The sequence below is a fragment of the Astatotilapia calliptera genome, chromosome 13, assembly GCF_964374335.1.
Source record: "Astatotilapia calliptera chromosome 13, fAstCal68.1, whole genome shotgun sequence".
Taxonomy (NCBI): domain Eukaryota; kingdom Metazoa; phylum Chordata; class Actinopteri; order Cichliformes; family Cichlidae; genus Astatotilapia; species Astatotilapia calliptera.
In genome coordinates this window covers 29,895,489-29,907,791 of record NC_137434.1, presented here as the reverse complement: position 1 = coordinate 29,907,791, position 12,303 = coordinate 29,895,489, and the positions used below count along the sequence as shown (strand labels likewise).

At 41.3% G+C, this 12,303-nt stretch overlaps 2 protein-coding genes across 11 annotated transcripts; both read left to right on the top strand.

Annotated features, from left to right (window-relative positions):
• Positions 1 to 4: 4 nt before the first annotated feature.
• On the top strand, positions 5 to 6,613 carry LOC113034612 (carbonyl reductase [NADPH] 1-like). 3 transcript variants are annotated; one of them, XM_026189320.2, is made up of 7 exons: positions 5 to 136; positions 2,494 to 2,608; positions 3,050 to 3,219; positions 3,302 to 3,409; positions 4,728 to 4,936; positions 5,044 to 5,097; positions 5,970 to 6,613. In XM_026189320.2, exons 2-7 carry the CDS (start codon positions 2,496 to 2,498, stop codon positions 6,141 to 6,143), a joined length of 828 nt encoding a protein of 275 aa, XP_026045105.2. In that variant the 5' UTR covers positions 5 to 136; positions 2,494 to 2,495; the 3' UTR covers positions 6,144 to 6,613. The 3 variants fall into 3 exon arrangements, with proteins under 3 accessions (XP_026045105.2, XP_080144055.1, XP_080144054.1); XM_080287928.1 differs by lacking the exon at positions 5 to 136 and adding an exon at positions 139 to 646; XM_080287929.1 differs by lacking the exon at positions 3,302 to 3,409.
• Positions 6,614 to 7,203: 590 nt separating this feature from the next.
• LOC113034610 (carbonyl reductase [NADPH] 1-like) lies at positions 7,204 to 11,335 on the top strand. 8 transcript variants are annotated; one of them, XM_026189316.2, is made up of 8 exons: positions 7,204 to 7,434; positions 7,795 to 7,828; positions 8,547 to 8,661; positions 9,434 to 9,603; positions 9,723 to 9,830; positions 10,404 to 10,612; positions 10,747 to 10,800; positions 10,917 to 11,335. In XM_026189316.2, the coding sequence occupies exons 3-8, from the start codon at positions 8,549 to 8,551 to the stop codon at positions 11,088 to 11,090; spliced, it is 828 nt and encodes a 275-aa protein (XP_026045101.1). In that variant the 5' UTR covers positions 7,204 to 7,434; positions 7,795 to 7,828; positions 8,547 to 8,548; the 3' UTR covers positions 11,091 to 11,335. The 8 variants fall into 8 exon arrangements, with proteins under 8 accessions (XP_026045101.1, XP_080144052.1, XP_026045103.1 ...); XM_080287926.1 differs by having other exon boundaries at positions 7,795 to 7,832; XM_026189318.2 differs by having other exon boundaries at positions 7,762 to 7,828.
• The last annotated feature ends 968 nt before the right edge of the window (positions 11,336 to 12,303 follow it).

The window sequence follows — 12,303 nt, the reverse complement described above, 5'->3', positions numbered from 1 at the left end:
GGGGATGCGCACCGATCCTGCGCAGAACGCCGCCCTGCTTTTCTTCTTTTTCTGTTTTTTTTTACAGTCGTACATTTTCATGTGCAGCGCTTTTTGTCCTCTCTGCAGCCTCATTCAGGACCAAACCCCAGCTTCAGTAAGTGTGAGGCCTCCGCTACATCTTACAGTTTTCGTTTGTCGGCAGCTTGTTTGAATTTTAGCGGATTTAAGGAGGCGTCGGGCCGACCTGCAAACTGAAAGTCAGCGTTATGTAAGAGAGAGAGAGACGCTGGTGAAAGGTCTTCGGATTTTCTTCGATCAAAGGCTTTTAAACGGGAAGTTTGGACAAATTATTAATTCCACGCTGTAATTTACAGTCACGTGCTGTTTGCACATGCCTCGTAAAACCAGTGTTGTCAACTTAGCGACTTTGACGCTATATTTAGCGAGTTTTCAGACCCCCTTCGCGACTTTTTTCCTGAAAAGCGACTAGCGACAAATCTGGCGACTTTTTCTGGTGTTATTAGAGACTTATTTATGACGGTTTTTTTGACGTGAACGAGGGTATCGCCCCTACTCTCAACAAGCAGCGGTTGCTGTCGTTGGCACCTCGCCCGCGCCAAAGCGCTCACAGGTGGAGGATGGTCCTCACGCAGCTGCTATCAGGGTAGGAGATGTTCACCTCTATGCGTCCAAACTGCAAATGAATCGCGCATGAGCGAAGCCGCTGCTCCCGCACTGACTAACGCAGTCAGTTCTTCACTGTTATGCTGTTTTGTGGATCACAAGGTTTAAAACTACTCATAAACACACACACAAAGTAACTCCACCAGAGTGCCTATTTCGGGTCACTTTTGCCGGTGCAAACCCGGATAAAGGTGCAGGGTTGGGATTGTGACATTAAAAAAAACAAACAACAATTGCTAAAAGAAATTTAATTTGTAGTTCTAAATAAATTCTAAATGCATTTAAGACGTTTTTTACTCACTTTGTCTCTTCCACGATGTTATTTCTCTCTCCAACAACGTAGTTTACAATTAAACTAAACTTATTTAATCCACATTCTGCAGTGCATTTCAAAGCTGCAGTATGTGCATTCAATTCATTTCTCCCCTGAAACTATTGGAGCAATATATGTGGATTTGTTTTCCCACTATTTTTCTCTCTGGAACTGTCATCGTGACTCAGCAGGCTTCCGTTTTTCACTTTGACCTCTACGCACTTACAGAGCTGACTCACTTTATCTAAACGTAAGTCTGTTTGCCTCCTGTTGGTGTGTTTAACGCAGCGGTTGTCAAACCCTCTTTCACAAACAGAGAAAAACAGCCATGAAAAACTTTTGTTTGACATCCGCGAAACTGCTCATTTACCCGTGCAGCGCCCTACATGTACAATATCCAAGTAAGAAATACAGGAGATGAGTGATCTGGTTTACAATGAGGCACTGTTTCAATTCTGCTTTAAAAATATGCAGAACATCCCTTTATCCTAATTAAAGGGGGGGAGGAGATGTGTGTATTCATGATCGTTTATGTTAATGAGAGTGTGGGGAGTGAGTTGGAGGGCGGGGTGGGGTGGGCTGCTTTTAACCATGTAAAGCACTTTGTGCTACATTTTTTGTATGAAGAGTGCTTTATAAATAAAGATTGATTGATAATAAGCTATTCCAGTATTTACTTCCTTAAACTGACAGTGCACTTTTTTCCCTCACTGATTTTTCCCCTTAGACTTCCACCAGGCCTGAAGCTGCACTTAGATGTAACATACATATTCACGGTTGGGCCAGTTATCCAACAGCTACAGATGAAAAACTGGGGAGAGAATTTAAAAACTAGAGCAGACAAACACTAAATTGAGAAGGAAATAGGCCATCTATAGTATCTGACACATAAAGGACACACTTGGAACAAAGGGACAGAAAACTCAGGCGGTGGCTGCCCTCCCATGCAACCACCGTGTCAGGGCAGGCACCCCAGCCTCAGTGAGCTAACTGTGCCTTCAGGCTGCAGCAACTAGGAAAACTGCACAGCCCAGAGAACCAAATAAAAGTCTACATTGGGGCTGGACTGTATGCCTGCACAGGGACACAGGAAAAAGTGACAGCACTGTGTAGCATAGAGTGGAGAAAAAGTCAAAAACACCTGCCAGAAAATTTTCGTGCAGGAACCCCCCCCCCCGCCTTTTTTTTTTTTTAGACGTTTCCCACACAAATAACAAATAAAACAACACAGATGATTGTGCTTAGCTGTGAGCACTGGGTCGTGATGCTGACATCTCAGTACATTCATGTCAGGCTGCAATTAAATGAATATTTTAGAGAATTCTTTAATTTTATCTGTTTGTACGATTTTTTTTTTAATATAATAAAAAAATCAAATTCAGCCTGATAATGTCGCTAAAACTTTATTTTTCTTAGATAGCCATTGCTCCCAGAGCAGGGCCCACCTCCAAGTTGAACCAACACTTGTGTGAACTCATGACTTCAGACACTGATGCCTCTCTCTCTTTGTACAGACATGTCAATCCGAGTTGCCGTGGTAACTGGAAGTAACAAGGGCATTGGTCTGGCCATTGTCCGAGCGCTCTGCAAGCAGTTTGAAGGAGACGTTTACCTCACTGCCAGAAATGTGTAAGTGACTCACCTGGTGACACCTGGACCAAGTTGATAAATGTTCACGTATCTGCAGTTTAATCATCTCAACACTTTTGCATACCAAGAGCTTAAACAAATCTAAAGCTCGGTCAGAGCTAACAGGAACTGCATCTGTGGTTTGTTTGTTCATCCAAGCTTCTTGCTTCAGGCTCTGAGCACGCACACGGGGGTAAAAAAGAACGTTTGATTATTTCAACCTGAAATTGTGAACACGTCTTGCTGCACATTTGTTCCATTATGTGTACAGCAAATGACTGTGGTAATGTGGCCAGGCCAGTGATGGAACTTCATCATGTTTCAGGGCCTTTGGGGACAAAATGAAGAGAGAGAGACTGAGAATCTCAGCTGGTATAAGATGTAAACGATGAGATTGAAGACAAAGTGAATATAAATGAGGATGTTTTGCTCCTCTTGCAGAGGCCGTGGTGAGGCAGCGGTGAAGGCTCTGAACTCAGAGGGACTGAAGCCCCTGTTTCACCAGCTGGACATCGACGATCTGGACAGCATCAAAACCGCCGCTGAGTTCTTCAAACAGAAATACGGAGGAGTGGACGTCCTCATCAATAACGCTGGGATAGCTTTCAAAGGTAGTTTACTTCTTGTGCTGATGTATATCATAGTGCTGTGGAGCTGCACACACTGTTGACGGAGATCACGCTGTCTCCTCAGTGGCAGACACGACTCCGTTTGGCACCCAGGCGGAGGTGACCCTCAAGACAAACTTCCTCTCCACCAGAAAGATGTGGACTGTCTTCAGTGAGATCATCAAGTCTGGAGGTACAGCTGGACCTAGGGCTGTGCGATATGACCAAAATCTCATATCCCGATAAAAGACCTCGACCGTCCCGATAACGATATAAATCATAAAAATTTTAAATTTTCTGTGAATCTCGGGCAGCTCGACTTGTGTGACGTGTTTCCAGCTGGGCGTCGTGTACCTGGAGTTGAGTGTTTTAACCGATGCATGAAACGATACATTTTTAGACATAAGTTGTAAAGGCCGCCGTTTTCTTTGTGAGTATTTATTTCACGGCGTGCTGCGGGGAAAAGCCTGTTCTAACGTTTGAGTCTAAGGTTTATTTTTTAGCACCTGGCGGCTCTTCTTTGTTCCTCATCCATAAACACTCTGCATACTTTTTCACGCGATTCAGTTTATTTTGAAAAGTTTCAACAGGATCTTGAGCTTTATTCTGAAAGGTTTATGTCGAAAATAAACAAGCGGACACGTGATGGTTTTACCGTCGTTGTTGCTAACGACAACGCATAAAAACAGTCGCTTGTCCGTCCTTAGTGTGGTTATATTAAATATAAGAGAAAGAGAGAACTTTAAGAAATTAATACAGCCACTACAGTGACCATCAGAACCATGAAAAAATATTGCTGTAAACAGTTTATTTTGCGACACCATGAAACAAATGATAGCGCAAAATGAAACGATAGATGTTTTTATATCGTCATCTGATATATATCGTTATATCGAACAGCCCTAGCTGGACCCAGTCTGCATCATATTTTACTTGAAAGTTTGCATTTTTAATTGAGTGAGCGTACATGTCAGTAACTGATAATGAGAAACTTTTAGTTTTTAAATATATTAGACATCAATCAGGAAGAGTTGTTTGGAGTCTTCTTCTTGATGATGTCTGTATCCTAGCTGTATGCCAGTTCGCTTCTTCAGATGATAAAACTATGCATCTTCGATTATGCAGCCTCCCTTGCTATTTGTCCTCCAAATTAATTTTAAGACCTCCTTCAGCATGGCTTACTGAGATTTATTTCTGCCTGACAGGCAGGAGAGCAGAGGACAGATGAGAAGAATAGGCATTGGCTAAAGAAAGCAGGAAAGCTTTTTCACAGCAGCCATTCTGATACATCATAGCTACATAAACACGGGTCTAAAAAACAAGAACACACATTTAACTGAACATCAGAAGTCCTCCTGGAGAACCTGCTCAAAGCTTATCCATCAGTCTCTGAAACAAACCTCAGATGGAAGCTGTTTGGAGTTTAAAGGACTCTAAGAGCACAAAGGAGACAAACGTCCTGTTTGTTTTCCATCTTCAGATTCTTGTGTGTGTACGTCTGTGTGTTTTAGGTCGTGTGGTGAACGTCTCCAGCATGGTTAGTGTCAGTGCTTTGAGCAAGTGCAGCCCGGACCTCCAGCAGCGTTTCCGCAACGAGAACATCACAGAGGAGGAGCTGGTGGAACTGATGCAACGATTTGTCGATGAGGCCAAGAAAGGCGAACATAAAGAGCGCGGCTGGCCTGACACGGCCTATGGAGTGTCTAAAATTGGAGTGACGGTACGTTTGATTAGTGCGTTCGCTGTTATTAAATCAGAGCCATGAAGATTTGACCTGAAACCATATTATAAGACACTGATTATATTTGTGTGTGGATGTTTTTAAAGGTGCTGTCCATGATTCATGCTCGTCGTCTGACCAAGGAGAGACCGAATGACGGGGTAACTGAAATATATAACTAACAATGCAGAACTTCTATATTCAGTGGTTTTTGTTTGTTTTTTTTGTGGTCTTGGGTCCATGAAATTAGGGGTGGGCGACAGAAACGATATAAATTTGGCCAACGATAGAGAATTGCGCTATCGCTCTATCGCGATAGCGCATGTTGATGATGTCATCAAGCTGCGCCTGTTTTGGTCAAAAGCATCGCAGCGGCTACAACCATTATCATCTGCAAATTATGGCGGGCGACAGTCACAGCAAAGAGATTAAGCACTTTTGAAGTATGGGGAAAGCCAAAAACTGTGCTTCCTCCACTTCCGTAACATTGATTCATTAATGTTGAATTCTCTCGCAGCTGTTCTATTCCCATAACTAACCTCGTATTGTGGATGAATGATCTCAGTTGTTCTCCTGACTGAAGTATGTATAGCATCCTGCTGTGCGATTGCATTTGTCCCTGACCACCAGAATCCGTCACGTTAACTTTTATCGAGTGGAAAAAAAAGTTGGCTTCATCCTCCAGCTTCACTGTGCTAATGTTATGCTAACATAGCTGTGTCGCTAGCAATCACGTAGCACAATATTATATACCAGGTAGTCCAACTTCAGTAACCCTGCGAACGCCACTGCTGTTTAGTTTTCTGTCTTCATTTATGTTGGAAGTGGTAGCAGAGCTGTACGTTTGAATTAGTTTCAAAAATCTATCAGTCAGAACATGGTATGTCATGTTTAGGTGGAAACTAGCGAGCTAACTTCCTGTTAACTTCTAACTCCGTTAAATTTAATAAATTCTGTATTTACATATATCGCCCAGACCTACATTAAATCGTCGTTGCTAACAGATTTTGTTTTCATTTGATTCTTTTAAAAGATCCTGTTGAACGCCTGCTGCCCAGGATGGGTGCGCACTGACATGGCTGGACCAAAAGCTCCCAAGTCACCAGACGAGGGCGCTGTCACGCCGGTCTACCTGGCTTTGCTGCCATCTGGAGCCAAAGAGCCTCATGGACAGTTTGTCTCTGAAAAGACTGTTCAGAAGTGGTGATGAGCGTGTGAAACTCAAAGCGATAACACAATTTGGTGAAATCGCAAAACTGTGAAACATTTAAAGAATGAAAGTCACCCAACATAACAAACAATCAGTAACATAAACTGACATTGCTAAAGCTCTGGGATGGGTTTTTTTTAGGACAGAGTTTAACTCTTATCCAAATAGTTTGGTAATAGAACCCAAATTGTTCGTTTTATTCTCAGTAACAGTACAGTACTGTGTGTGTGTCTGCTAGCTGGAACGAATCAAAATGAAAGTGAATCCTTGAAATGTTGAATTGTCGGCAAAGCCTTCAGTACATAACATTTTCATATCTTTGACTTCATATACTTGCCTTAACTGGATTAAGCTAATTGTTCAGAATTACTAGAATTCTATACAAAATGCTGTTTTTTTGTGTTTCTTTAAAATAAAACATGTGGATCTCCAGTCAAAATACCAAATAAAGTGACTTCAAAACATAAGGTTGAGTGGTCTGAATGTTACAGTGTCCCTGTATTACACACCCAGAGTGCATCAGCCACTCCTCCACCATCTTCACCTTTTCTTTGGTTTGTCCAGTTTCCTCTTCACGTTTGTTAGGTATTTTAGTACCATGGTAGCATTTACTGGATATTGTTTTATAGTGACATTATACAGGAAAACTCTGTCATTCAATAAGGCCCCTTTGTTTTAGTTATTTTTCTCTTTGACCCAAGAATTGATGTGTGAGAATCACAGGCTGGTACAAGGTTGAAATACCACAGAGATCACTCCCTCAGCTACATTAGTTTCTTAATCTTTTAGACGCCTGTTGAAGGCCAAATGGTTTGTTTCAGATTTCACTAATGAAAGAACTCTTTGTTTTGTGCCTTGAAAATATGTCGCTGAGATAATCACAATTGTAGCTGAACTGATAAACTACACAAAGGATGCTTCTTCACCCATGGGCAGGAAGACGCTGCCTTATCTTGGTCTGTACTGGTTTAAACTGATAAATCTGCTGTCTCATGAATTTTACCCTCTATATAAACTGTTGTACTTGTGAATAAAGTTGAGTCAATTTGGGAAGACAACCTGAAGCAGTCTCTGTTTTCTTGTTCTCCCAAGCTGCTCCCGAGCTGCTCGTACTAACACGCTGAATGGCATGCTTGAATATTACTTGAGAATATATTTGACTGTGTTACAGACTAAGGGACATTCTCTGCTGATAGGTGAAGGTACATTCTCTGCTGATAGACGTCCACGCCTCGAAGGAAGTCGATCCACGGATTAGGCCCTGGAAACCGTTTCCTTCAATGTTTCTGTAAGGAAATCTGTCTCCAGCATCTCGGAGCTCTCGGATATTTTCTCTATAATAAGATTCTTTGGAACATTTTTGGCCATTTTGAGAATAAGCAAACCTGTAAAAGCTGATGCTCTGCACTTAACCAGCGTATAAACTATTGTCTGTTTAATCAGGACAGCAGCAGTTTTCAGCTGTATTAACAGAATAATTTTTTTCATTTTGGTTCAGTATTGAATGTTATTGTTTTATGTGTACTTTTAATATTCAACTACCTGTTAGTTTATCATTGCTTTACATGCTGATAATGTTCAAAACTCCACCCAGCTTCCCTCCCACTATTTGCAGTATATCATTCATTGTCCTCTGCATCCCTCTCAGTGCTGCTACAGCTCCCTTCAGAATCACAACAGCAGTAAGTAAGAAACCTTTTTTATCTTTTGTTCCACATTTGGTAGCTGACTGTTTCTTAAAATCTTCTCATAATTCTGAGGAAATGGTTATATCCAAATATCCTCTTTTAAAATAAAAATGGACTGAAAACAGAGAGTACATTTTAATCATATCTCAACTTAAAAGTAGGTCTAATCATATTTTTACATGTTATAAAAAGATGTCCCAAATCGGTTTATTTTTTCTTGAAGTTTCATCAAGGCTGTCGTTCTTAACATTCAGGGGATTTCATAACATGTTTTCCTTTTTCGAATCTAATTTATGATCAAACTGATTTAATGCGATGCTATAATTCCACAGCCACATTTAAAACGGTTTCAAAAACATGAGTTTACATTAAAAATGAGTTTTATGATAAATTCTGCAAATTTTGATTTAATCCATCTTTAATTTCTTGTGTTTTTCATTGAAAATATATTTGGATTTGTCTGTTTTAACATGTTGTCATGACTCTGCAAGTCTTACAATCAGCCCTCTTACACTGCTGATAAGAGAACTGACCTACAACTAAGGAGCTATTCCATAAATATTCATACATGTTTTTTCTGATGTGGGAATACATGTGAATGCCTCAGCCTGATTCTCCTGATATTGTCCTGCAGCTTTATGTCCTCCAATCTGATAATCAGTGGCTCAACATGAAACTTCATACACTCATATCTCTCTTTCTGCATGTGCAGACATGTCGACCAAGGTTGCAGTGGTTACTGGCAGTAACAAAGGCATCGGTCTGGCCATCGTCCAAGCGCTCTGCAAGCAGTTCGATGGAGACGTTTACATCACCTCCAGAGATGTGTAAGTGACTCACCTGGTGACAGCTGGACCTGGTTGAGGCGACTGAGGTCCTTCAACATCTGCCAGAAAATGCTGAGGATTTTCTATGAGTCTGTGGTGGCCAGTGCGATCCTCTATGCTGTTGCATGCTGGGGGAGCAGGCTGAGGGTCGCAGATGCCAACAGACTTAATAAACTAATCCGTAAGGCCAGCAATGTTGTGGGGATGGAGCTGGACTCCCTCAAGGTGGTGTCGGAGAGGCGGATGCTGTCCAAGATAAAGACAATGTTGGATAACACCTCCCACCCTCTCCATGACATGCTGGTCAGTCACAGGAGCTCGTTCAGTGAGAGACTGAGATTACCGAAAAGCACCACTGAACGACACAGGAAATCATTCCTGCCTGTGGCCATCTCCCTGTACAACACATCCACTTAACACACTGTTTGCTGCTACAGCTACACATGTTTCTTTTCCAAATATTTATTTATAAGTGACTTATGTATGTATGTATGTATATATATGTATATATTGTACTATTCTTAGTTAGCGTATTGTCTGTCTTGTCTTAATGTTGGTTTAAAATGGAGCACTGTAACAAAAAATAATTTCCCCCAGGGATCAATAAAGTATTCTGATTCTGATTCTGATTCTGATTGATTGATGTGAAGGCCTTCACGTGTAACTGTGGTTTTTATATCTAGACATTCACCTAACTCTGAAGTTTCACAGTGAGGTCCACAAATATTCAATTAACTGAGAAGTACATGAAACTTTTTTGGTCCTTTTGCAGAGGTCGGGGTGAGGAAGCAGTGAAGACTCTGAACTCAGAGGGACTCAAACCCAAGTTCCACCAGCTGGACATCAATGACTTGAACAGCATTAAAAACGTTGCTGCCTACTTTAAAGGGAAGTATGGAGGAGTGGACATTCTCATCAATAATGCTGGAACAGCATTCAAAGGTAGCATTAGAACTCTATAATAATACATATCATCCTGGATCAATGTATATGGTAGTTTAATACTGCAGCTATGAATTGAAGTGGATGGCGTTCACAGCATGTTAACTTTTTCCTTTCAGCGTCAGATCCAACTCCCTTAGGTGTTCAGGCAGAGGTGATCCTGACGACAAACTTTTTCGGAACTAGAGACATGTCGACACATTTCCTGCCAATGATCAGAGCTGGAGGTACAGATGCAGAGACTCTGGTGCTAAGTGCACAAAAAGTAAACAAAGGCATTCAGATTTGGTGTCACTCTAAGATGGGGTCACATGCATCCTGTTTGTTTGAATCAGTTTTAATTGTCATTGACATTAGTCTATCAGGAGTAATAAATATCCTATCTCTCTCTCTCTCTCTCTCTCTCTCTCTCTCTCTCTCTCTCTCTCTCTCTGTGTCTATCTATCTATCTATCTATCTATCTATCTATCTATCTATCTATCTATCTATCTATCTATCTATCTATCTATCTATCTATCTATCTATCTATCTATCTATCTATCTAGATATATAGATATATATAAACTGTTTCTATAATTTTGAGTGTTTCTAAAGTTCACTGATCTAGCTGTAAAATGGAAGCTGTATAGTTCTGCCTAAGCTGAGTAACCCAGACACCACTTTAACAAAAGTCCTCTGCAGAGCTGAATAATTGAATGAAACACCAGAAATACCACCCTTATTGTAGAACATGGTGGAAGTAGCATCATGGGTGTTGCTTTGGAGCAGCAGTGAACGGCAGTTCTTTGTATGTATTTTAGGTCGTGTGGTGAATATCTCCAGCATGCTTAGTGTCACGGGTTTAAAGCAATGCAGCCCAGAACTCCAGCAGCGTTTCCGCAGCGAGGACATCACAGAGGACGAGCTGGTGGCACTGATGAGAAAATTCCTCGATGATGCCAAGAAAGGCGAACACAAGCAGCATGGTTGGCCTGATATGGCATATTCAGTGTCTAAGATTGGAGTGACGGTACATTTACCCAGTTTTTCTTCAGGATGTTAGATTAGGAGGTTGACTAATGAACTGATTAACTGAATCAATTCAAGCCTTTTTTTTTCTCGGAGACTCTGATTATAAATATGGGTGTTTGTTTGTGTTTTAAGGTGCTGTCCATGATTCATGCTCGTCGTCTGTCTAAGGAGAGACCAAATGACAGGGTAACTAAAATAAGACAAGCTCTAATGAACTTACATACAAAGCCATCTCCGAACCTTTTGGAGTCCACTGAAACCTCATTTCTTATTCATGGACTCGTTGTTATTCGTTTTTCCAGATCCTCTTGAATGCCTGCTGTCCAGGATGGGTGCGCACTGACCTCACTTCACCAGATGCTCCCAAGTCACCAGACGAGGGCGCCATCACTCCTGTCTACCTGGCCCTGTTGCCTCCAGGAGCCAAAGAGCCTCAGGGAAAGTTTCTCTCCGACAAGGAAGTCCAGCCGTGGTGAAAGAGAGTTTAGTGTGTGATTCCACATGAAGAATTATTTGCAAGAGATTTAAGATTTAAGAAAAGTGATGTTCCAGGCATCAAATACACACACCATAGCATACCATAAAATAATCTGTGTTAAAGTGACAGTGTTCATGATGACTACTCAATTTGTGGCATGTTTCTAAAACTGGATTCCTTCCTTTTTGATGTACAACTCAAACTTGCATTAACTGAAATCAAATAAAGTGCTTTTAATTAAGACTCATTTTGTGTCAAAACAATTCAACAACTTCAAAGTAAGGTTATTAAAAGCACACAATAGCAATAAATCTACATTGTAAATGTATTTTTCTAATATAAAATCATCCATACTATCATAGATCATCATAAAAAATATGATGAGGCTGGGGTTTTAGAAGTAATGCTGCAGCTGCATTTGGCACCATGAGACAGTTTTTGAGAGCATCTTGTCAAGTCACACTTGCATTTGTACCGCAGGGTTCAAGGTGTGTCTAAATTAAACCGCTACTTAAAGACATACAGCTGTCTAATGTCCAACCTTCCTCTTATTTGTAAAATTCTTGAAAGAGTAGTTATCAAACACCTGACTGATTAGTTGTAGAGGAATGGTCTATTTGAAGAGTTTCATCATAGCACAGAAACAGCACCAGTGAAGGTTGAGAATGACCTCGTGACCTCGGACAGTGAATTTGGTACTTGTCATGTTAGAACTCAATACAGCATTTGACACTTTTGACCTTCATATTGCACTTCAGAGATTAAAACAACACTGGTATTAAAGAAACTGCGGTGCACTGGGTCAAATCATATATATTAAACAGAGTACAATTTGTGCATATGAATGGGCTGTCTTCTGCACACATGAAAATTAATAATTGTGTTACACAGCACAGTTCTGTGATGGGACCATTACCATTTTCATTGCTATGTAGATGACATCCAGCTTTATCCATGAAGCCAGATGATACAAAGTAACAAGTTAAACTAGAGGCATGACTTAAAAACAAAAGGCTCTGTGGCGATCGTGGCTCAAGAGTTGGCAGTTCGTCTTGTAATCGGACGGTTGCCAGTTCGAGCTCTGGCTCGGCCAGTCTCGGTCGTTGTCCTTGGGCAACACACTTCACCCGTTGCCTACTGGTGGTGGTCAGAGGGCCCGGTGGCGCCAGTGTCCGGCAGCCTCGCCTCTATCAGTGCGCCCCAGGGCAGCT

Bases quoted from the DNA above. Each gene is read 5' to 3' on its own strand.
- LOC113034612 (XM_026189320.2), top strand. From the start codon at position 2,496: ATGTCAATCCGAGTTGCCGTGGTAACTGGAAGTAACAAGGGCATTGGT. The intron at 3,410-4,727 runs GTACAGCTGGAC...TGTGTGTTTTAG, and splicing joins TGAGATCATCAAGTCTGGAG to GTCGTGTGGTGAACGTCTCC. The intron at 4,937-5,043 runs GTACGTTTGATT...ATGTTTTTAAAG, and splicing joins TGTCTAAAATTGGAGTGACG to GTGCTGTCCATGATTCATGC.
- LOC113034610 (XM_080287923.1), top strand. From the start codon at position 7,664: ATGTGTACTTTTAATATTCAACTACCTGTTAGTTTATCATTGCTTTAC. The intron at 7,833-8,546 runs GTAAGAAACCTT...CTGCATGTGCAG, and splicing joins CAGAATCACAACAGCAGTAA to ACATGTCGACCAAGGTTGCA. The intron at 10,801-10,916 runs GTAACTAAAATA...TCGTTTTTCCAG, and splicing joins AGGAGAGACCAAATGACAGG to ATCCTCTTGAATGCCTGCTG.